Source organism: Acinonyx jubatus, chromosome X, assembly GCF_027475565.1.
Source record: "Acinonyx jubatus isolate Ajub_Pintada_27869175 chromosome X, VMU_Ajub_asm_v1.0, whole genome shotgun sequence".
Taxonomy (NCBI): Eukaryota; Metazoa; Chordata; class Mammalia; order Carnivora; family Felidae; genus Acinonyx; species Acinonyx jubatus.
In genome coordinates, this window is record NC_069389.1 from 122787362 (window position 1) to 122810351 (window position 22990).

Genomic DNA, 22990 nt, shown 5'->3' on the forward strand with positions numbered 1-22990 from the left:
TGGCGCCTCGAGAGCGCGCCGGGAGGAGGGGCGGGGCCTTGGCGGGAAAGCCAAGGGCCGCTTCTCTGGCCCGCGCGGTCCTCCCACGTCTCACTGGTCCGGGGAAGGGGCGGGGCCCAGCCGTGGGGCGAGAACGGGGTGGGGCTCGCTGCACCCGGGCTCCGCCTTCCGCCCCTCCTCCGCCTCCTCCCCTTCCCTCGACTCGCCCCTGGGGAGGGGTAGGGTGGGTGGGGATTCTGGGCGGGTGGCGGAGTCACTGTCGGCTTCAGCCGGGCTGCGGAGCGGACGGACGCGCCTAGTGCCCCGGGGAGGGGAGCCACCAGGAGTGGAGGTAGAGGAGGAGGTGTAGAGGAAGAGACGCCCTTTCTGCCGGGACGTCCCCCCGCCCCCCGAGGCTCTGACCCCAGGGGCTAGGGGCCTGACAAGTTTCTCCACCTTGGCTGCCTGAGGAGGCCGCTACCCTGGAGGGCCCTGAGCCCACCGCACCAGGGGCCCCAGCACCGCCCCGGTGGTCTAACGCGACAGTTTCAGGGACCACTGCAAGGTTTCCAGTGGCCTAGACCAGGAGCCCGGGGTCAGAGCAACAACCCTTCCGGCCACCTGCCTCGACTTCTGCCTCAGGCACCAGTCCCGGCCCCGTGCATCCAGCCCAGGTGACATGCCGGTACTCTCCACGCCCAGGCCCTCTCGGGTGACCACGCTGAAGCGCACAGCTCTGGTCCTGGCCCTCACCGCCTATGGAGCCCACAAAATCTACCCCCTGGTGCGGCAGTACCTAGCTGCAAGCAGGGGCCCTCAGGTACCGGCAGGGGAGTCCACGCAGGACGTCTCTGGGGCCACGGCGGCCAAGGCCAGCGTGAACAGGGTGTTCTTACGGCGGCTCTTGGGGCTCCTGCGGCTGCTCTTCCCCAAGACCCTGTGCCGGGAAACGGGGCTGCTGGCGCTGCATTCGGCCTCCCTGGTGAGCCGGACTTTCCTGTCCGTGTATGTGGCCCGCCTGGACGGCCGGCTGGCCCGCTGCATCGTGCGCAAGGACCCAAGGGCCTTCAGCTGGCAGCTCCTACAGTGGCTCCTCATCGCTCTCCCTGCCACCTTCATCAACAGTGCCATCCGGTACCTCGAGGGTCAGCTGGCCCTGTCTTTCCGCAGCCGTCTAGTGGCCCATGCCTACAGCCTCTACTTCTCCCAGCAGACTTACTACAGAGTCAGCAATATGGACGGGCGCCTTCGCAATCCTGACCAGTCCTTGACGGAGGACGTGGTGGCCTTTGCCGCTTCAGTGGCCCACCTCTACTCCAACCTCACCAAGCCGCTCCTGGACGTCGCCGTGACGGCCTACACTCTGGTTCGAGCGGCCCGCTCCCGTGGGGCCGGCACGGCCTGGCCCTCGGCCATCGCCGGCCTTGTCCTGTTCCTCACAGCCAACGTGCTGCGAGCTTTCTCACCTAAGTTTGGTGAGCTGGTGGCAGAGGAGGCGCGGCGGAAGGGAGAGCTGCGCTACATGCACTCTCGAGTGGTGGCCAACTCAGAGGAGATCGCCTTCTATGGGGGCCACGAGGTGGGGCAGGTTGGGGTGCTGGGCACAGAGGAAAGCTCACAGCTGGGAGGCTAGGGGGCAGGCAGCCATGGACAGCGTGGAAAGCTCGGGTCTGGCTGGGGCTCATGCCAGAGGTGTGGGTAGGTCATAGAAGACGAAGACTGGGGATGACAGGGCCTTGGGCGGCCCAGGCTTAGGCACGGAAATGGAGAAGCAGGAAGGCTGGGCGGGGGCTGCCCACATGCTCCAGGCCACTTCTGCTTCCTCTCCTCGGTGTGGTTGGCCTGGCCTAGGAGCTGTGGATCCTAGCGGTTTCAGATGGTAGAGCTCCCTGCTTGCTCCACTCCTACAGCCAGCCAGGAGGAGGCTCCCGACCCTCCACCAGCAGGGACTGTGGGACGCGGCCTGCTGCCTGGCCCCTCCTGGGCCGCCACCCCCCCCCCCGCCCCGGGCCCTTTGAAGGCCGGCATCTGGCCAAGCTGGTGGGCCAGGCAGGCTGGCATTATGGGCATGACTCAGCCCAAGCGGGGGTTAACGAGCAGCACCCAGCGCGGTGGCAGCGCTGGGCACTCGGGGTCAAAGCTTCCCCCCCGCCTCAGCCCCCAGGCCGGCCCCGGCTACCTGCTCGGCTGCCTCCCCAGGCCCCAGGCCAGGGATGCCCGGCCCAGGCCGCCACCACGGCGGGACGCACTTCCTGCCCGCCCGGCGGCCACCCTGCCCCCCGCCCCCGCATGGCCGCCCTTCCGCCTGGGTCCCAGGCCTGCCGGGAGCCCGGCGCTGGGAAAGGTTACTCGGGGCCAATGTTCCCTTTATCTCGCCTTGGCCCCTCCCCTTCCTCGTGCCTGGGGCTGCAGCTGCCTCCGGCCCTGCTCTCTGCTACTCTGGTTTCAGTTCCCGAGGGCTTCTCCAGGGAGGGGCACAATGGTATCCACCTCCTGAAGGCCTGTGTGTCCTTCCTAAATGAGGTGGGCTCTTGTCCCTGGGGCTTGTCTCATTGGCTGCACGGGGGGTGGAGGCTGTGATGTAAAAAAAAAAAAAAAAAAAAAAGGGTTTGTCCCTGAACTCTGCAGTGGGGGCAGCCCGGGTGTAGGCCGGGCTCCAGATTAAGAGAAAATGCCTGGTCTGCAGCCACAACCCATCTCTCCCGCACGCTGGGCCGCAGGGCCTTGGCAGGCAGCCACGGCCTTGGGTAAGGCGCTTGGCACATTACCCGCAGCTACATTGTCGGCCCCGGCTGGCACTCCTGCCAGCTCCCAGCACGAGCCTGGATCGCCAGGGTGCTCCCTTCAGGAACCGGGATTGGGCTGGATGCAAAGCCAAGTGATGTGGCAGACGTGGATGGTGGGGGCAGGAGAGCCCCGGCGTGTGTCCACAGCCTACGTCTTTAGGCTGGACAGCAGTGTGGGGTGACGAGCCCTCACGGGTGGTGGGTTGGTTGCCTTTGCTGTGCGGGTATGTGGCTCACCCCAGTCTCAGCTGCTGATGCCCCTAGGGATGCTGGCCCAGGCTGGGGCACAGGTGACTGGCCGGCTGGAGGGCAGACATCACAGTATTCTGCTCTCTTTGGGATTTCATTGAGGAGGCCGATCTAGATTTCATTCAGGAGGTGGGAGCCTGTGCATGCACACACGCACGCACACGCACGCACACGCGTGCACAGACTCTTGCTGGCTTGACAACAAGGTAAACCCCTTAGTAAGTCAAAGCATCATTTATGAGAATCTGGTTCTCTTTTAACGGCTCTGCCAGCGTGGTCCAAATTCCCCACCTTTTGCTCTCTCCAAGCTGCGCGAGCTCAAGCACATCACTTTGCCACTTTGGGCTGGGGCGTCCTACGGTACAACGGACGTAAGAATACACGTTCGACAGCACGCGATGATTATCAAGTGGAGAGTCGGGTGTGAAGCACTTGGCAAAGGAAATGGTGCCAGGCTGGGCAGCTGTGGTCAGCCGGGGTGGGAGGGCAGGGCTGCGGCACACACCCCTGTACTGAGCCAAGGAATCTGCAACCTAATGGCCACCTGGCTGTGACCGGTTCCTGACACCCCTGGTTCCCCCTCCCTTTCCTCTCCTGCTCTCTTCTACAGACCCTGCAAGGTCCCCTTTCCCCAGCGGTCCCCGTCTTGAGGTAGCCAGTGGTGGCCAGTGCAGGAACGGGGAGGGCAGGGCAGGGCTGGCTTGGGAGCCCACCGCCCGGGTTTCTGTAGGAGGACACAGCAGAGGGCCCTCGTCCAGAAGAACCTCGGGCAGGTCGGGGAGGCGGGGCCTCAGTAGGTAGACGCTCTCTAAGCAAGTTCCTCAACACCAAGTACTGCCTTATACTTTCCTGTGCTGACCTTTGCTTAGTTCAGGGTGGCACTCGCCAGCAGTTGCCCAAAGATGTCCCAAAGCCGCGCAGGGCAAAGAGAGGGGCAAGGTAAGTGTCCCAACTAGACAGGTGGAAAGAATGGGCCTCCGAAGGTGGGGGCGGCAAGTCCCTTCTCTTCCTTGCCACTGTACCCCCGTACAATGACATCAAGTGGTCCCAAAGTTTGAAAACTGTCCCCTATAAACGTGGCCCAGTTGTAACCCCCAGCCCCTGACCTTGTCATGGCCATCAAATGGCAGGGCATGTATGAGCAGTGCTGGGAGACTTGTTGCCCCCCACGGTGGTCACCGGAAGGCCTCTCTCTCTGTCTCTCTGTTGCCCCTCCCCCACAGGTGGAGCTAGCCCTGTTGCGGCACTCCTACCAGGACCTAGCTTCGCAGATTAACCTCATCCTGCTGGAACGCCTTTGGTACATCATGCTGGAACAGTTCCTCATGAAGTACGTGTGGAGCGCCTCCGGCTTACTCATGGTGGCCGTCCCCATCATCACTGCCACCGGCTACTCCGAGTCAGGTAGGAGCCAGCTCTGGGAGGCGGGGGGGAGGCAGGGACCCTGTCCTGTCCTCCTGGATCACTGAGTGCTAGGCTTGGAAGGACCAAGAGCTCAGCCGACCCACCCACCCCTTCTGCTAGGGCCGTGACGCCCACCCGGCATCCTCGATGGCAACCAAGGTCCCACGGCTCCTGGCTGCCTTCTGCTCTGCGTGTGTCTCCGCTTCCCGGCATTTCACGCTCCTGGGTAGCACTCAGCTGAGCCCCGGGGACTGTGAGTCAGGGACAACGCATGTCCCTTTCTCAGGCCCGTGCACCCTTGCCCACCTGGCCCTGTCCTCGGCTCACTGCAGCCTGCAAGTGGAGCAGCTTTCTGTGGGCCACCTCAAGCGCTCGGGCCTTGGGTTTCCCGTGCCTACAACAACTCTTGTAGGTTGCAGCAGTGGGTGTAGACCTCTGCCCTGTGGTCTGGGGTGGGGGTGGGGGACAGGAAGGCCTCCTTGCTTTTCACCTTAACTACGGGATCATCAGGATTCCCACTTTGTTCCTCTAACTGCCAGTCTTTTCGTGGTTACCGCGCACGGGAGAAGAGTAGCCCCTCCCCGCCCCCAGCCTTTAGAACACTCTAACTCAGGAAGGGACCAGCCGTGCTGATGTTTGAGGTAGCCCTGTGTCAAGTTTGCTTTCCTGATGTTTTTATGCTCGGCTATTGCTTTATCGGGTCGATGTGGATTTAAATTCATTCCTGTTTACCGATTTCTACATCTTCTAAAAGTTCTTTCTGCAAGGCTTTCATCATGGGAGCTTTGAGATTATTTTGTTGTTTCTTTCCCCCAAAGTTTGGTTGGGTGTGGGAGTCGAGGCGGACTGTTATTTTCTCTCAGCCCCTTGAGAATCTTCCATTTTCTCCATTGGAAAATCTATCAGCTTAACCGCCCCTAGAAGCCTGCATTGTCTCTCCGGTTACTTGGAAACTTCCTTCTTTGCCATCTTCCAGGTTCCCTACGAAGTGTTTACCTGTAGGTTTCTGTTTCTCCATACTTGTATGGCCTTTGTATGTTCACATTTTTTGATCATTCTGGAAAATTCTCCGTCGTTATCTTTCCATATGTTGCCTGGTCTCGTTCTTTTACTCTTTCCTTCTGGAACTTCTGCTAGACATGCAGACCTTTGCTCTCCCCCACCTAGCACTGTGCTGAATCTGGAAGATTTCCTCTGACCTCTGTGCTCACTCACCCATCACTTCGCTTTTCAGCTGCATCTGATTTGAAGTTTTTTTAGTATATGTGTTGCCGAAGTGAGCGCTGATTTGAAGTTTTTTAAAATTTCAATGACTTTCTTTTTTTTAATAATTTTTTAAGTTTATTTATTGATTTTGAGAGAGAGAGAGAGAGAGAGCACACGCAGGAGGAGCAGAGAAAGAGACAGAGAGAGAGAGGGAGAGAAGAGAATCCCAAGCAGGCTTTGCACTGCTTCTCATGAAACACGAGATCATGACCTGAGCTGAATGCTTAACCGACTGAACCACCCAGGCGCCCGTGAGTGACTATTTGTATAAGTTCTATTTGATTCTCTTTCATACAGAAATTTGAAAACAGAAATTTTCCTTTTTTTCTTCTTTCCTTCTTCCTTTTTTTCTTTTAGAGAGAGAGAGAGTACACATAGGCAGGCAGAGATGGGCAGAAAGAGACAGAATCTTTTTTTAAATTTTTTTAAATGTTTATATCCATTTTGGAGACAGAGACAGAGCATGAGTGGGGGAGGGGCAGAGAGAGAGGGAGACACAGAATCCGAAGCAGGTTCCAGGCTCTGAGCCATCAGCCCAGAGCCCGAAGCGGGGCTCGAGCCCACGAACTGTGAGATCGTGACCTGAGCCGAAGTCGGACGCTCAACCAACTGAGTCACCCAGGCACCCCGAGTGAGAGAGAGAGAGAGAGAGAGAGAGAGGGAGAGAGAGAATCTTAAAAGAGGCTCCATGTTCAGCATGGAGCCCAACACGGGGCTCGATCCCACGACCCTGGGATCATTACCCAAGGTGAAATCAAGAAACCGACTGAGCCACCCAGGCGCGCTGAAATTTTTCTTTTCAAATATGAATTCGAAACCGTTTCTAGAAGTGTCCAATTTTCTCATCTTTTGGACTGTTCCTTTTACGCTCCATGGTCTCTATCCAACTATTTGATTATCTGAATTCTTGGGGCTCTAACTCGTGGTGTATTGTTTCCCCGTGGGCTTTGCAACCAGACTTCCGTGGGAACCCCGAGTGGTCTCACTGGAGGGGTAGTTGTCCAGTGCAGTGTGTGTGTGCTTTTGTTTGGGCCTGCACACCTGGCTAATTGACCATTTGGAGGCCATTTCACGTTAGCTTCTCAGCTCGGGGAGGAGGGGTTTCTGAACTTGGAGGCAGTATTAATTTGAACTGCACACACACAATTACAGATTCTTAGAAGAGACCTTTTGTTCGGTGCACCTAGAGCCCCAGCTGCACAGAAGCTTCCCTGTCTTCTCCCATCTCTGGAGATTTCACAGGAGTACCTGGCTGCTGGCCCCTCTTTGTGCTCCTGGGAATTTCTCTTGTTTTCCTTGGAGCACAGCTCTGCTTTAAAAGGTGTAATGCTGGGGCTCCTAAGTGGTTCAGTCGGTTGAGCATCCGACTCTTTTTTTTTTTTTAACATTTATTTATTATTGAGAGACAGAGCGTGAACAGGGGAGGGGCAGAGAGAGAGACACACACACAGAATCGGAAGCAGGCTCCAGGCTCCGAGCTGTCAGCACAGAGCCCGACAAGGGGCTCAAACTCACAAACCGCGAGATCGTAACCTGAGCCGAAGTCGGACACCCAACCGACCGAGCCACCCAGGCGCCCCAGGCGTCCAACTCTTGATTTCAGCTCAGGTCATGATCCCGGGGTCATGGGATCGAGCCCCACGTTGGGCTCCATGCTGAGCATGGGGCCTGCTTAGGATTCTCTCTCTCTCTCTGCCCTTCTCCCCTGCTCACACTCGCTCTCACTCTCTCTCTCTAAAAAATGAATGAATGAATGAAATAGTTCTACTTTGGGGTGCCTGACTGGCTCAGTCAGTAGAGCATGCAACTCTCAATCTCAGGGTCATGAGTTCAAGCCCCACAATGGGCATGGAGCCTACTTAAAATAAAGCTTTTTTTTTTAATGTAAATAAATAAAATAAAAGGTGTCGTATTTTGGAGCACCTGGCTGGCTCACTCGGTGGCGTATGCGACTCTTGATTTTGGGGTTGTGTATTGGAACCCCACGTTGGGTGTGCGTAGAGCTTACTTAAAAAAATAAATAAAATGTGGGTGCCGGCGTAGCTTAGTCGGTCAAGTGTCCAACTCTTGATTTTGGCTGAGGTCATGATCTGACAGTGGGCTCTGCACTGGGTGCGGAGCCCGCTTGAGATTCTCTCTCCCTCTCCCTCTGCCCCTCCCCCCACTTGCATTTTCTCTCTTGCTCAAAAAAAGAAATAAAATACATTATAAAATTTCTGAACGTAAAAGGTGTCATGTGTTATGCGGTTCCATAGTAAGAGAATTTTCAGTTATATGTAAAGAGAGGGAGGGGAGCCTGGGTGGCTCAGTCGGTTAAGTGACTGGCTCTTCATTTGAGCTCAGGTCACGATCTTGAGGTTCATGAGTTCAAGGCCCACATCAGGCTCCGAGCTGACAGTGCGGAGCCTGCTTGAGATTCTCTCTCTCTCCCTCTCTCTCTCCCTCTCTCTCTGCCCTTCCTGTGCGTGCTTACGTTCTCTCTCAAAATAAGTAAAATAAACTTTAAAAATTTTTTAAAGAGAGAGAGAGAGGCTGACTTGTTTCAGAACCAGAAGCCTCTCTGATTCTCTCCCTATTTGTGTCTCTGCCTTGGGGCTTCTGAACCCTCCACTGTCTCCCCCTCTGGGTAACCCCCAAGAGGAAGGATCTATTGGAGGGGGGTTACTGCTTTCTGCCGCAAAGGCCATACGGAAAGGGCGGCCTTGATTTAGACACAGGTGCCAGACCCGGTCAGCACCCCTGGCCTGGAGCACGGGGACCCACCCATGAGGTGACCTGTGGTTTCCGTGAAGAAGCGCCTGCAGCTACTTTCCTCTATAGCTGGCCGTGGGGCCTGTCTGGTCCCGAGGCTTCTCCCTCCTGTGAAAGCCTAGGACTTTTTGGAGCCCCTGCTACACCAGGCTTTGTGAGCAATTCAAAGAAGCGTGAGCTCTTGTCCCTGGCCTCACGGCACCTGTGAAAACAAAATACTCCTGCCCCCCTGTTCCCTCTACTTCCGACTCACAGCCCCCTTGTTATTCCTCTGAAGCAATGCTTGTGCCTCAGGGCCTTTGCAGGTGACTGCTCTAATGTGCTTCCCTCTGATGACAGCACCCACCCCCCCACCGTCCTCTTCCCCTTCCCCGCCTCACTGCTGTCCTGACACTGAACACCCTGTCTACTCTACTTCTCTATTTGCTTTATTGTCACTCTGCCACTTTAGGCTGTGTGCTCAATGGGGGCAGGGGTTTTTGTCCATTTTGTCCTTGCTGCGTCCCCAGTCCCCGGTGGCTAAGTGAGGGCTCTAGGTGCTTCGAGGAGGCTGAGAGCACTGGGGACCAATGGGAGGAGACAGATACTTCCCAATTGTCAAGTAGGGAAAATTTGGATACCTTTGCCCTTCTGGCCTGGAGCTGCAAGCCTGGAGGGCCCAGAGGAGGAGTGGCCTTGCTGTGAACAGCAGCCTGTGTTCCGCTCCAGGGCCCTGGCCTTAGCTGCCTGAGTCTCTGCAGTAACCTATGGAGAGGTCGGTTAGTTCTGTCTCCAAGGAGGTGCCAGCTGTTGCCAGGATGCCCCCGGCAGCTGCACACCATTTCCCTGTGTGTGCAGTCACTGCCCAGCTCTCGGGACCTGTGAGGAGGAAGGCTTATGGCCCCCCTGCCTGTTGGGGGCTATGTCCCCCCGGGCACGATGGGAAGGTAGGCCCGGGACCATACGCTATCAGGATTAACAGTCCCGTCCCCTGGATTCCTGGGCCAGGCCCAAGAAAAGGCAACACAAGGCTCTCGGGCCATCCATCCCATCAATTTTCCACCGTGTGCTGTTCTGGAGGCCGTCTGTCCTGAACCCGCCTCCCGCCCCTTCCCACCCCACCCCCGCCCATCATAACCCTAGAGTCCCCAAGCTCTTTACAGAATCTTCCTTCCCACCGCTTCAGCCCGGGAGCCTCTGCTTCCCCTGGATACCCCCAGCGGGCACTGTTCACTCTCCCACACCCCAGGACCCTCAGACTCGGCCTCCCCCCTTGCTCCCCATCACCATTTCCAGAGCATTCCTTGTGTAAAAGCCCTGCCCCCCTGAGAGCTCTAAGGATCAAGGGAGTCAAGTCCTCTGACAGGAGAGGACCAAAGTGCACAACCGTGGGCTCTAGACTGAAACAGACAAGCAAGTCAAGACAGAAACGGGCTCCTGGGGAGAAACAGAGGCATCAAGGATGGCCATGCTCACGGAGGCCAAGAATGCAGCCTCGAGGGGAGAGATGGGGGGTGGTGATGGAGGTCCAAAAGGGACGCTCGTGTTGGAGAGGCCCCGGGGTACACAGCTCTGGGCGTGAGATGATGAGGTGCAGGTGTGGCCCTGAGAGGGGCTGCTGCCATCAGCGCGGGACACGGAAGGAGGGCAGTTTCGGGGGAAGGAGCGGACTGTGCCCGAGAAGAAGGCCAAATGCCTCGTGGCTCATTTTCTCGCCCCCGTTATTGAGATGTAATTGACATACCATACAATTCAGCCTTTTAAAGGGTACAATTCAGCGGTTTTTAATATATTTGCAAAATGGTGCAACCGTCGCCACTGTCTAAGTCCAAAACGTTGTCATCGCCCCAGAAAGAAACCCTGGACTCCCCATCCCTCCCCCCGCCCAGCCCCTGGCACCTACACCTCTTTCTGTTCCCGTAGATGTGCCTCTGGGGGACATTTCTCATAAACGGAATCATTCAGCATGTGGCCTTTTGTGTCTGGCCTCTTTCACTCAGCATAGCACTTTCGAGGTTCAGCCACATTGTGGGATGAGTCAGTGCCTCACTGCCTTTCGTGACTGAATAATATTCATATGCATACGTACGTACGTACGTACATACACCGCAGTTTCTTTCCTACCCCTCCGCTGATGGACGTTTGGGTTGTTTGCACCCTTTGGTGATTGTGAATAACGTTGCCGCGATCATTTGTATACAGGTTTCCGTGTGAACGGATACTTTTGTTTCTCCTGGATACATGCCCAGGCATGGGATTGCTGAGTTTTCCGGTAACTCTATGTTGAACTTTTTGAGGAAGCGCCGAACTGTTTTCCAGGCTGGGCCATTTTACAGCCCTCACAGCGGTGTGTGAGCCCATCTTTTCTCTTCCTCACCAATACCTGTTATCATTTCTTTCTAATTCTAGCCGTCCTAGGGCATGTGAAGTGGTATCTCACTGTGGTTTTTTTTTTTTTTTTTAGTTTATTTATTTTTGAGAGAGACAGAGACAGCGTGAGTGGGGAAGGAGCAGAGAGAGGGGAAAGGAGGGAGAATCCCAAGCAGGCCCCACGCTGTCAGCACGGAGCCCAATGCAGGGCCCGAACCCACAAACCCGTGAGATCATGACTTCAGCCGAAACCAAGACGAAGCCAGCCAGGCGCCCTTAGCTGTGCTTTTGATTTCTATGTCTCTGGCGACTAATCGCGTTGAGCATCTTTTCACATGCTTATTGGCCGTTTGTAGATCTAAGAAATACTGTAGAAATGCCAATTCAGATCTTTTGCCCATTGTCTAACTGGGTTCTCTTTGTTTTTGAATTTAAAAAGTCCTTTGCAGGGGCGCCTGGGTGGCTCAGTCGGTTAAGCATCCGACTTCGGCTCAGGTCACGATCTCACAGTCCTTGGGTTCGAGCCCTGCGTCGGGCTCTGTGCTGACAGCTCAGAGCCCAGAGCCTGCTTCGGATTCTGTGTCTCCCTCTCTCTCTGCCCCTCCCCTGCTCACACTCTGTCTCTCTCAAAAATAAATAAAACATTAAAAAATACATTAAAAAAAAGAAAAAGTTCTTTACATATTCTGGATATGAGACCCTTATCAGATACGTGATTTGTGAATATGTTCTCTCAGTTTATAGGTTGTCTCTGCACTTTTTTTGTTTTCTTTCAGTGCCCAAAAGGTTTTAATTTTGATGAAGCTCATTTATCTGTTTTCCTTTTGTTGTCTGTATTTTTGGTGTCATATTTAAGGAGCCAGACCTAATCCCAGGTCACAAAGACTTAACGCCTGCTTTCTCCTGAGAGTTTTACAGTTTCAGCACGTACATGCAGGCCAGTGCTCCACTTTGAGTTAGTTTTTGTGTGTGGTGCAAAGCAGGGGTCATTCTCTGGCGAGTGGGTACCCACCTGTCCCGCACCGTCTGCCAGGGAGACTTGTCTTTCCCCTAGTGGGTCAGTTTTGATTTTCCACTGTCCCCTCCCTTCTTCCCACTGTGCTCCATAGACTCAGAGGCAGTGAAGAAGGCTGCCTTGGAGATGCGGGAAGGGGAGCTCGTGAGCGAACGCACAGAAGCCTTCACCATTGCCCGCAACCTCCTCACCGCTGCCGCGGATGCCATCGAGCGGATCATGTCGTCCTACAAGGAGGTACCCCCCATCCCAGCTGCGCGCCCCTCTCCGCTGTGCCACCCACCTCACCCCCCAGCCGGCAGGGTCTGAGCCAGCGTCACCCTCCCCACAGGTGACAGAGCTGGCCGGCTACACGGCCCGAGTACACGAGATGTTCCAGGTATTCAAAGATGTCCAACACTGCCGTTTCAAGAGGCCTGGCGAGCTGGAGAGCACTCAGGCAGGAGCCGGGGCTGTGGCGCGCTCTGGTGTCCGTGTAGAGGGGCCCCTGCAGATCCGAGGTAAGGGCACCCTCCCTGCAGACACCCCCCCCCCACAACCCAGAGGGCAGCATCTTCGAGCTGCGCCCCAGGGAGGGACTTCCCCCGGACTGCTGTGGCCCCCCCCGCAGACTTCTTTCCCAGAGCAGTAACCGCTGGCCAACCCCTCGCTTGCCGGCTCCTTCCCAGTGCCTTGGCTGAGATTTCTGTTATTTCTCTTTGCAAAAGAGGGGGACGCGGTCCCCGAGTAGAGGGGACCACTCCCCCGTGTGGGCAGCAAGAGAAAGTTCAAGACTACAGCAGAGGCCACGATGCTGTGGAAGAGGGGCCCAAGAGTTGAAGCCGCCATTAAAATGGTAGCAAGAGCAGAGGGTTTTACGGAACAAGGCTGGACTCCGTGCCTCAGGTTCCAGAAGCCACAGAACTGACTTCGCCCCTCCCCTGCCCAGAGCTCGGCACCAGACACTGGTTGGGGGTGGACTTCCGGAAGACCCAGCATATTCCCAAGGGGGCCCCGGACCACACACTGGCATGCTGTGAGCGGGTTGGGGGGCACATGGAATCCACCAGAAGTCAGAGGGAGTGCTACTGCTCTCTCCATTCCTTCGTTGCATTCTCTCTCCAGGCCAAGTGGTAGATGTGGAACAGGGAATTATTTGTGAGAACATCCCCATCATCACGCCCACGGGAGAGGTGGTGGTGTCCAGCCTCAACATCAGGGTAAGTCATGTGGGGGACAGGTGGGGGGATGCCTGGCCCAGAAGTGTGGGCTGGGCTGGGCTGAGCTACCCTGGGCCTGGCCTTCTGCATCTATGAGCCCCCAGTCCTTGGTGTCTGGCCTGCCGGGCCTGCATATGTTGTCAGTCCCCGGATGTACTTAGCAGGCAGGCTAAGGTCAAGTTGAGAGGCCAGCGTGTCCCTGACTATTGGCTCTGATGCAGTGGAGTCAGAGCTCATCAAAGCGACTAGTGACTATCAGGAGTGGCCGAGGGTCACCCGAGGGCTCCTGGCCCCATCCTTGCCACCCTCCCCGGCTCCATCCCTGAGAAGCCTGGGACTTGGGGACTCTGGCTCAAGTCCAACTATGGTAGAATAGATTGCTCCAGTGACCTGGGCTTGGGGTACCCCCATCTGCTTCGAGAAGCCCCCAGTGCAGGTGTGTGCGGACTTCAGCCTGGCCCGCTGGGAGGGCTCTCAGCCACTACAGAGGCTATCTGGTGGCCAACATCCACCAGTCACCTTGTCCCTAGCCAGAGCTTTGGACAGGGTCAGGGAATGATAGGATGAAGGAGAGACCTGTTGGCAGGGGTAGGGGCAGGGGCTCAGGGTGAGAAGTGAGAGGGAGTCATTCATTCCTTCATTCATTCATTCATTTTTTCATTCGTTCAACCAATATTCCCTAAGCCCTGGGCTGGGCACTGGGAACTAGAGGTAAATTGGAGGGGCCCTGCCCTCTGGGAGGCCCCACTCTGGGGCCCCAAAAGTATTACAAAGGTCCCCAGTTAGCTGCCCAGGATCCCGTGCGGGCCATAGTAAGAGTAGTCCCATCCCTGTGGTGCACGGAGGTCACCTGAAGCTTCACCCAGGAGCCTCGGGACAGGTGGGCTGCATGATGAAGGCCTCCCCCTAGGGCAGGCAGAAAGAAGGCCATGAAGTAGCAGGAGCACAGAACTAAGGGATCTCGGGGCCGGGTCCCATAGAGGCCTCGTGCACCTGGCCACAGAGCCGGATCGGCAGGAGCCATGGCCGGGCCGGGGGTAAGGGAGAAGAGGCAAGTGGCTGGGGCTCCTTTCCTTGGCCTGCCGGGAGGGCCCTGAGAGCCAGTTGGAGGCGGGCACATTTCGTCACCCTAGGCAGCACAGGATCGTGGTGTGATCCCCATCGCCCCTGCCTGTGGTCACTCTTGCGGCATGGCAGGAAGCCACCGATGATTGGTTTGCCCAAGGCAAACGATTTCCAGGCAGGCCCAGTGACAGCCAAGTAGGCCAAGACTGGGGGCCCTGGCGAGCCAGGGCGCAGCTGGTTAGAGAGCATGGCCAGGTGAGAAGGGGTGACCGTGGCGGGGTGGGGGAAGAGCAGGGGTGGGTGGCTAAGCAGAAGCTGGGCTCCGGGACTAGAAGACGTTGGGGAAGAGAAGGAAGCGGTTCCCAGTCGTGATCGCCCAGGCGCAGAAGTGGGACAGGGGCAGGGAAGGGGACCAGAGAGGCGGCCTGGCGCTGGCTGGGGGCCGGGCCAGGCCTGCCGGACTGCTGGGTGCACATGGATGGGCCTAGGCCCCGCTAGAGAGACTTTATAGTGTAACAGAGGACCACAGAGTGAGGGGCTCAAACTACAGGAGTGGATTCTGGAGGCCGGAAGTCCAGATCAGGGTGTCTGGTAGGTGAGGGAGAGTCTGTCTATCCCAGGCCATCGGCGGTGTTCCCGGCCTTGGCTTCACGTCAAACTGTGCCTTCATCTTGACATGGTGTTCTTCCTGTGTGCACGTCTCTGCGTCCGAATGTCCCCGTGTGATAAGGATACCAGTCACGTGGGATGAGGGGCCCACCCCACTCCAGGATGACCTCATCTAAATTTAATTAATTATATTTGCAAAGACTCTGTTTCCAAATAAGGTCACATTCTGAGTGAGGTCTTGGGGGGTAGGACTCCAACATGTGCATTTGGAGGGACCCCGCTCAACCCACAACGCCGGCGCACTCAGGCCACCTAGGGACTTACGTGGGTCAGCAGGAGAGCGGTGCCACCATCAGTCACACTCTGAGAGACTGGAAGTTAACGTGGCCTTGGGCGGGGGGTGGGGGGGTTGTAGGTTGGGAGCTGTGCCCGGGTGCCCTGGCTTCATGCCCCGTACTCTCCCCTGCCTCCCGAGGACGGTGGTCTCCCTGCCATTTGACCCCCTCTTTCCTGCACACGCAACCCCAGGCTACCCCCCCCCCCCCCAGCCTGCAGCAGGCGTTTCTATAAGACCAGCAGGCATCATGGAATCAGGTGACCGGGGAGCCTGAGGCCTTGACACTGAGGCCGGGGGTCACAGAGGCATCTTCCCAGCACCCTAGGACCCGCAGGGACAGTGAGAGGGCCACGGAGGCAGGAGGACTGGCCAGGCATGAGGAACAGAGTTGGGAGTTTGTACCGTCCACCTAGAACTCGAAGGAAACTGCTTTTCCCAGGACAGTCCCTCACGGGAAAGCAAAGGACAGCGACCCTACTAGGACAGCGAGCACACGGGGACTCCTAGCAAGGCAGGACGGCATGGCAGAGAGGGCGACGTGGACTTTCTGAGGCCTTCCTCATGCTGGCCCCATGCTCTCCGGCACATGAAAGGAGCTTAGGGGACAGGCCGGGACCCAAAACAGGCATCGGGTTAGGGCTCTGGGCGCTGGACCTCATGCCTCGGGCCCTTGGCTGGGGGAGCCCCTGAGTGTGGGCCACGGTCAGAGGAGGGAGGGCCCCCGCGGCCCTGCCTCTGCCGGGGCCCCACGCCGCGCCGCTGCCCCCACAGGTGGAAGAAGGCATGCACCTGCTCATCACGGGCCCCAACGGCTGCGGCAAGAGTTCTCTGTTCCGGATCCTCGGCGGGCTGTGGCCCGCATACGGCGGCGTGCTGTACAAGCCCCCGCCCCAGCGCATGTTCTACATCCCTCAGAGGTGAGGGGGAAGGGGGCCCGGCGCCCATCTCTGCCCCTGCGCCCCCCTCCTGTGGGACCCACCGCCCAGGAGCCAGCAGAGCTTGGGGCATCGGGAGAGGATGACAGCATTCTGCCCTGGAGTCCAAGGGCCACAGCGCCTCCACCCACTGCCCCGCCCTTGCCTGCCCGCCGGGCGACTCCACCGCATGTGACTGTGTGCGCACAGAAGGGGGGGACCGTGTGTCTGTGCGCGAGTGGGTGTGTGTCTGTGCACATGCGTGAGCGTGCCAGATGTGTGAGCACGCACTTATGCACGCGGGGGGACTGTGCACAGCGCGTGGTGCGCGTGCATGGGGGGGGGGGGCACGGTGTGAGCACTGCCCGGATCACTTTGTGGAAGGGCCTGTGGGCTTCGAGTCAGCCCCGAGTCCAGTAGCCAGCGCCCTTGACAGGCCGTCGGTGGGGGTGGGGGCAGAGCCCACTCTGGCACAGGCTGTTGGTGGGGGGAGGGGGTGACAGGACCCACTAGGGCACAGGCCGTCGGTGGGAGGGGGCGGGGAACACGGTCAACCCTGCCCTTAGCGGACGTGAAGCTTCCCCGCAGGCCCTACATGTCCGTGGGCTCCTTGCGAGACCAGGTGATCTACCCAGACTCTGTGGAAGACATGCGAAGGAAAGGCTATTCGGAGCAGCACCTGGAGGCCATTCTGGACATCGTGCACCTGAACCACATACTGCAGCGGGAAGGGGGTAAGGGAGGGGGTGGCCTGTCCCACCTATCAGTGCCAGGGAGTGAGCCACCTATCAATTGCCCTTTGGCCCAAGACTGCCAACCGGCTGCCACCCCCACCCCTGCCTCCCTCTCGCCCCTGAGGGATACAGATAGTCCCTGCATCCGGGAGTCCAAAGTGCTAGCGCCCTGGAACGCCCCAGCTGGTGGGCGGAAGTCATGAGGCAAGGGCAGCCAGGCACAGCGGGAAGCGTGCGATGGGGATGCTCACTTTTGGCCCGGATCACCTTGTTCAGGCCATCGGGCTCAGGGGCAGGGAGGCTCCTGTGGGCCAGGCAGGGAGCCCAGCCTTTCCCTGACAGTGAAGGAAGCCTTTGGAAGGCTCGAGGCAGGGAAGTGACAGGTCTAGCGAGAGGACAGAGCACGGGTGGAACGTGTGCCCAGGGTGTCCGTGCAGAGCGCCTCTAGCACAGGGAGCAGGACACAGCCAGAGGGGACGCTTGCATTTCCGTCTTGAGCCTGGGAGGCGCCATCCCCTGGGAAGGAGACGGCAGGAGTGGAGGGACAAGCTGGTAGCCCAGGGCTGCGGAGCTGCTGGAGGAAAGGGAGGTGGGGCTGGGCTCAATTTTCTTCCTGAAATCTGAGAGCCTGGGCTGCGCTTCCTGCCTCGTCACTTGGGGACAGCTTGGCTGTAAGCAGTGACCTCACCTCTCGAGACTCTTCCCCTGCAAAAGGGGACAGCTCCCTTAGCACCAGCCTGACACAAAATCCGTCTTGTAAGGACTCATAGCAGGTGTTCAGGGCACAGCAGATGATTCATGAGGCTTCTTCCCAGATGTCGTCGCCTGTGTCACAAAGAGGGCTGGAGGTGGTGGATTTGGGGGGGGCGGCTCCTCCTGGGCCTACCCTGGTGGCTGTGGTCCCCCCAGGCTTCATCCCCGGCTTCCCTGTGTCCTGGTCAGCCCTCTTCTGTTCCAGCGGCCCCGCGCCGGGGGTGCACCCCTCCTCCTGTCTTCTCTGGCACCCCTGAGTGCGCTGGGCCCCTGAGGCCTGCCTCACAACCTATTAGCACTGAGTTCAGCTGTGAGCAGCAGAACCCCCTTCCCCGAACGAGCGTCAGCAAGATCGTTCACAAGTTTACCTTACCGTGACATAACAGTCCTGAGGAAAGCAGGCCACCACTGATGGAGGCAGCCCTGCGCTGTGAAAGGTCCCTCAGGTCGCTCAGCTATGTTAGCCTCCGCCACTGAAGCCACCTCGTGGTCCAAAGATGGCTGCTCCGGCTACCACATAACATCCCAAGCCGTGGCTTGGAGAAGGGGGGGGAAGGGCCAAGGGCACATGCCATGTGTCTTTTAAAGAAAGTTCCAGAAGCTGCCACGTGTGTAACACACTTACACGCGTCGGCCAGAAATCAGTCACCCGGTCGCCCCTCACCTCCGGGCAAGCTACGGCCTCAAGGCAAGGTATGGAGTAGAGGCTTTCTTGTGGCTGGGCGTGCGCCCTGACAAAACTTCGAGTCCCGAGGGAGGACCGAGTGGAGGTAGTTGCTTCTGCTCAGACTCGCTAAGGCACTGGCGACAGGCAGTGACAAACACCCAGTCCCCGTGGGTGAGGACCCTTCAGGAGACGCTGCTGCAGTCATCTGTGGGGCTGTGCCACGACCGTCTGCACAATTCTGATCACGTCTTTTTGGGCTATTAAAGTCTTACCTCCAGGTAGGTAAGTAGGCAGGACACGCGTACCCAGTGGCCAGCCTTCTCCAAAGTCAAACGTGCCACCGTATTCCACTCACTAGCCTCTCCAGCCCCTCCCACGTCCCCCGGGTCTGGGCCCCTGCTGATGCCCAGCCCTTGCTGAATCCAACAGAACCCCCTTGTGCCCTGCCCAGGTTGGGAAGCCGTGTGTGACTGGAAGGATGTGCTGTCGGGGGGTGAGAAGCAGAGAATCGGGATGGCGCGCATGTTCTACCACAGGTGAGCTGGGCTGTCCGCGGCGCTCAGGCTCCCTCCCGCACCGAGCCAGCGGCAGAGCCGAAAGGGCAGCCTGGGTGATCCCAGTGCTCTGGGTGGGACAGCCAGGTGCCCCGGGACCATTCGGAGGCCTCACCCCGGGCTCGGATTGGCCCCAAAAAGCAGAATCGGGGTTTGCACTGGGGCGGGGGGGGGGGGGCAGGCCAAGGCTTCTGCAAAGGAAGATCCACAGCCTAGCACGTTGGGCCCTACCCCCAGGCCCAAGTACGCTCTCCTGGATGAATGCACCAGCGCCGTGAGCATCGATGTGGAAGGCAAGATCTTCCAGGCGGCCAAGGACGCTGGCATTGCGCTGCTCTCCATCACCCACCGGCCCTCCCTGTGGTAGGTGCCCTCCCTTCCCTCCTGCATTCGGCACCCCCAGGGACATGGCAGTGGGGCGGGAGGAGGGTGCCAAGTGTCTCCTGCCGAACAGCCTCTGCCCCTCCGCCCCCATCCCTCTCCCGGCCTAGGAAGTACCACACGCACTTGCTGCAGTTTGATGGGGAGGGTGGCTGGAAGTTCGAGAAGCTAGACTCCGCCGCTCGCCTGAGCCTGACCGAGGAGAAGCAGCGGCTTGAGCAGCAGCTGGCCGGCATTCCCAAGATGCAGCGGCGCCTCCAGGAGCTCTGCCAGATCCTGGGCCAGGGCTCTGGGGTCCTCCAGGGTGCCGCCTCTCCCTGAGCCCCGGGACCACGTGGAGGAAACAGCAGCACCCGGCCACTCACCCCTCCAGCCAGCCCTGCCGCAGGCCCACCCCGCATGCCTTTCCCTCCCGGGCCTCCTGGCCGCCAGCGAAAGCACGCACCTGTCCCTGCGCCCCCTTCCCCGGGCCGGGCGGGTGGTCCTTTCTTCTCTTCCAGGAGGGGGTGGGGGTGGAGGTGACACCCCCAGCTCGCACTGCCGGCCAGACTGTGCAGAGCCTGGCATTTGTGGGGCCCTGCCCTCCTGACACCGTGGTCCCCCTTATTCCCTCCTCTTCAGTCCCTCGGAGACCCCACGAGCTCCCCCCGGATGGCCCACCGAGGCTCCCATCCCACGGGATGCCCTTCCTGCCATAGGAACGGGCGAATGGGGCCCACAGCCGGAAGGGGCCCCCAGTGTGAACCCCTTCTCCCCACCAGTTGTTTCCAGGAGCCCTTGGGAGGAAGCGCACAGTATTTCTTAGCAAGCGATGACAAGAATGTGGTCCCTGTCCTCCTCGGCCCCTAGCCTTCTTTCCTTCTACAAGCTAATTTATTGGATCCCTGTTTGTAGCCATCTCGATTGCCAACATGGGCACCCTGCCAGCAGCGCAGGCGGCCCGGGCCACGGTCATTCCGCAGGTGGCCTAGCCATTGAGCCAGCCCCCAGAGGCCCTGTGCCCCACCAGCCCACACTGCCGGCCACCTCCGGGGGGGTGGGGGTTGCAGACCAACTGAATGGGGGATGACTGCTGGGGCTGCCGGGCATGAGGGCACCTCTGTGCCCAGCTCAGTGCCAAAGAGGGGTCAGCCAGGGGAGCTGTCTCTGCAAAGCCAGCACCCACCCAAGAGGGAGACCCCACCACAGCCACCACCGCATGTGCCTTTCCAGGCCCTCGGCCCTCTGGCCGGGGAGCCTCCCTCAATCCCTCAGTAAAAGCCTCCCACAGAAAGTGCAGTGGTGTCGCCTAGCCTCTTTGTGCGGCAGGGCTTGGGGGAGAGGCGGAGTGGGCATCAGGTCGCCTGGGCTCGAAGAATAAACTTGACCCCCACCCAAACGCACAGCTCGGCGTAGTCTCCTGGGGACATGCCGAGGAGGGAGATTTAGCAACATCTCCCAGACATGCTGGCTGAGCGCCAACCGGAGTGCGGTGCAATCCCGGCCTCACAGCGCTGGGGTGGAGGGGAGGGGACTGACGCCCAATCCCTGCAAAGTGGGCAGAGGGAGGGGGCCACAGAGGAGGAAGCGTCCCGACGCTGCTGGCCTCCGGGCGGCAGGGAAAAGACGGTTCCAGACCTTCTAGGAGGAGGGAAGGCTGGTGCAAAAGCCCAGAGGTGAATCAGGAGCCAGACGGGGGACATCCACGTGATGCAGAGGGCAGAGGGAGGGAGGGGCTGGGGCCACGCTGGGGAGCCTGGACTTAACTCGGCGGCTACGACAAGAAGAAGCCAGCGAAGGGTTTTCAGCAGGAGAGAGGGAGGCAACCCGCAGCTCCACTTATGGCAGGTGTGTGGGGGGCTGTTTGGAAGGAGGCAAGAGCGCGCAGCCTGGTCCCCGTCCCCTGCGGGTAGCAAGGGAAATGGGGCTCCCATACCACCCAGCACGTCCACTCCTGGCTTAAAGCCGAGCCAGCTGAAAACAGATGTTCAATCAAACACTTAGATGTGAACGTTCATAGCAGTGGTGTTGATGATACTCTGCAAGCAGAAACAACCCAGAAGCCCATCAACATGAACGGACACAGAATGCGGTCTGTCCGGGCGACGGCGGCGACTCGGCCGGAACGAGGAATGCAGTTCTGACCCCTGCCACAACAGGACCTGGAGGGCGGGGTGGAGTGAGAGCAGCCGGACACAGAAGCCCGCATGGTGCGTGATTTCACGGACGGGAAATGTCCAGAACGGGCAAATCCACGGAGGCTGAACGCGACGGGTGGGTGCCAGCGGCCGGGGAGGTAGGAAATGGAGGGACTGCGTAAGGAACATGGGCTTTCCTTTTGGGGTGGGGTTCTGGAACTGTAGAGGTGATGGTCACTGTACCGAGTGCCACTGTACTGTGCCCTTTAAAAGGGTGAATTGTAGGTCATGTGAATTTCACCTCAGAAAATAGATCTGTAGATAATACGTGATAGGTACATTGATTGATTGATGATAGCTGGATGATGCATGATCGATAGGTAATAGAGAGATGATATATACAGAGAGATGATGGATGATAGATAAAGGTAAAATCCCTTAAAGCACCACTTTAAGCAGCCCAGGCAAGATGTGCTGACGCTTCAGATCCTGGATATATAAGAGCGAGATTAGAAGAAAGTCAAGAAGCATGGGGGGGCGGGGATTAGACTCAGGGGGAGGTAGACAGGGATAGTCAAGATGACCCTTGGGCTCTGGCTGACGTGGCCAGGTGGGTGATGGCAGCCTTCGCTGAAGGAGGGCAGGTGGCGGGTGAAGATACGAGGAGCCTGGGGAGGAGGTGCTCCTCACTACGGTTGGTAGCTCAAAGAGACAAAACTCGTGGGACTAGGGGTGCCTGGGTGGCTCAGTCCACCAAGCTCTGACTTCGGCTCAGGTCATGATCTCGCGGTTCATGGGTTCTAGCCCCACATCGGGCTCTGTGCTGTCGGCACAGAGTCTGCTTTGGATTCTCTGTCCCCCTCTCTCTGTCTCTCTCCATCTCTCTGTCTCTCTGTCTCTGTCTCTCTCTCTCTCTCTCTCTCTCTCAAAAATAAACAAACATTAAAGAAAGAACTTGTAACGCTATAGGAAAAATTGAACACGCTTCATTAATGGACATCGCAAAACTAGGGACTACACATTCTTTTCAAGTTCACCTTAAACGTTTACTAAAACTCATCACGTCCCAGGCCGCAAAACGAGCTGCAACAAATACTAAAAGAATTGATATTGTACAAATGACGTTCTCAAACTGTGAGAGAATAAAATCCTAAGTCTGTAACACAACTAAGTCCTCTCATATATTTGGAAATTTTAATGTACAAATGTAAATTTTAAAATACACTTCCACCTAACTGACTGGCGCAAGAAGAATTATAATGAAATTCTAAAAACGGAAGTGAGCAACAGCGAAAACACTACGTATGAAAACTTACGGGATGTATAGCTCGAGCAGTGCTTAGGAGGAAATGTATAGCCTTAAAGAGCTTAAGATGAGCACAACTCAGGAAGCTAGAAAAACCACGGTAGAATAAACGCTAAGAAAGCAGACCAAAGGAAATCACGGAGACAGCAGAAATTAATGAAATGGAAAAAAGAAAGATCAATAAAATGCAAAGTGTGTTCTCTGAAACTCGTAAAATAAACAAGTCTCTGGCCAGAACGGAAGGAGAGAAGTTACGAGGGAGCGTGAGCACCTGGGGAGTCCTGGCTCGACAAATCCGGTGCAAATGACACTAAGGGGATGACCAAGGTGGAAAGGAATGAACTCACCACAGAAAATGGGATGGGTGCCTACCAAGGATGTTTTAGAAGCTGGAGGACAGGTGGGGGAGTAACAGGTGATTCAGGAGACCAGAGCAAAGTTTTAAAACCGCAGGAAGAGGCAGCTAGGAGCAGGGGCTGGTTTGCGCAAGACCTGGAGGCATGAGATCTCTCAGAAGAAAATATGTGTGCATGCTCGGTCGGGGGTGGGGGGGGA

The 22990-nt window shown here is 57.9% G+C and overlaps 1 protein-coding gene across 1 annotated transcript; it reads left to right on the forward strand.

Moving 5' to 3' along the window:
- Positions 1 to 161: 161 nt before the first annotated feature.
- ABCD1 (ATP binding cassette subfamily D member 1) lies at positions 162 to 22048 on the forward strand. Its single transcript, XM_027053334.2, has 10 exons — positions 162 to 1558; positions 4238 to 4418; positions 11894 to 12036; positions 12131 to 12299; positions 12904 to 12998; positions 15781 to 15926; positions 16512 to 16657; positions 18529 to 18613; positions 18869 to 18994; positions 19123 to 22048. Exons 1-10 carry the CDS (start codon positions 659 to 661, stop codon positions 19331 to 19333), a joined length of 2202 nt encoding a protein of 733 aa, XP_026909135.1. The 5' UTR covers positions 162 to 658; the 3' UTR covers positions 19334 to 22048.
- The last annotated feature ends 942 nt before the right edge of the window (positions 22049 to 22990 follow it).

What these genes read in the sequence shown, in the direction of transcription:
- ABCD1 (XM_027053334.2), top strand. Translation starts at nt 659, where the DNA reads ATGCCGGTACTCTCCACGCCCAGGCCCTCTCGGGTGACCACGCTGAAG. An exon ending in TCATGTCGTCCTACAAGGAG is followed by an intron (nt 12,037 to 12,130) that starts GTACCCCCCATC and finishes CCCTCCCCACAG; the next exon opens with GTGACAGAGCTGGCCGGCTA. An exon ending in ATGTTCTACATCCCTCAGAG is followed by an intron (nt 15,927 to 16,511) that starts GTGAGGGGGAAG and finishes GCTTCCCCGCAG; the next exon opens with GCCCTACATGTCCGTGGGCT.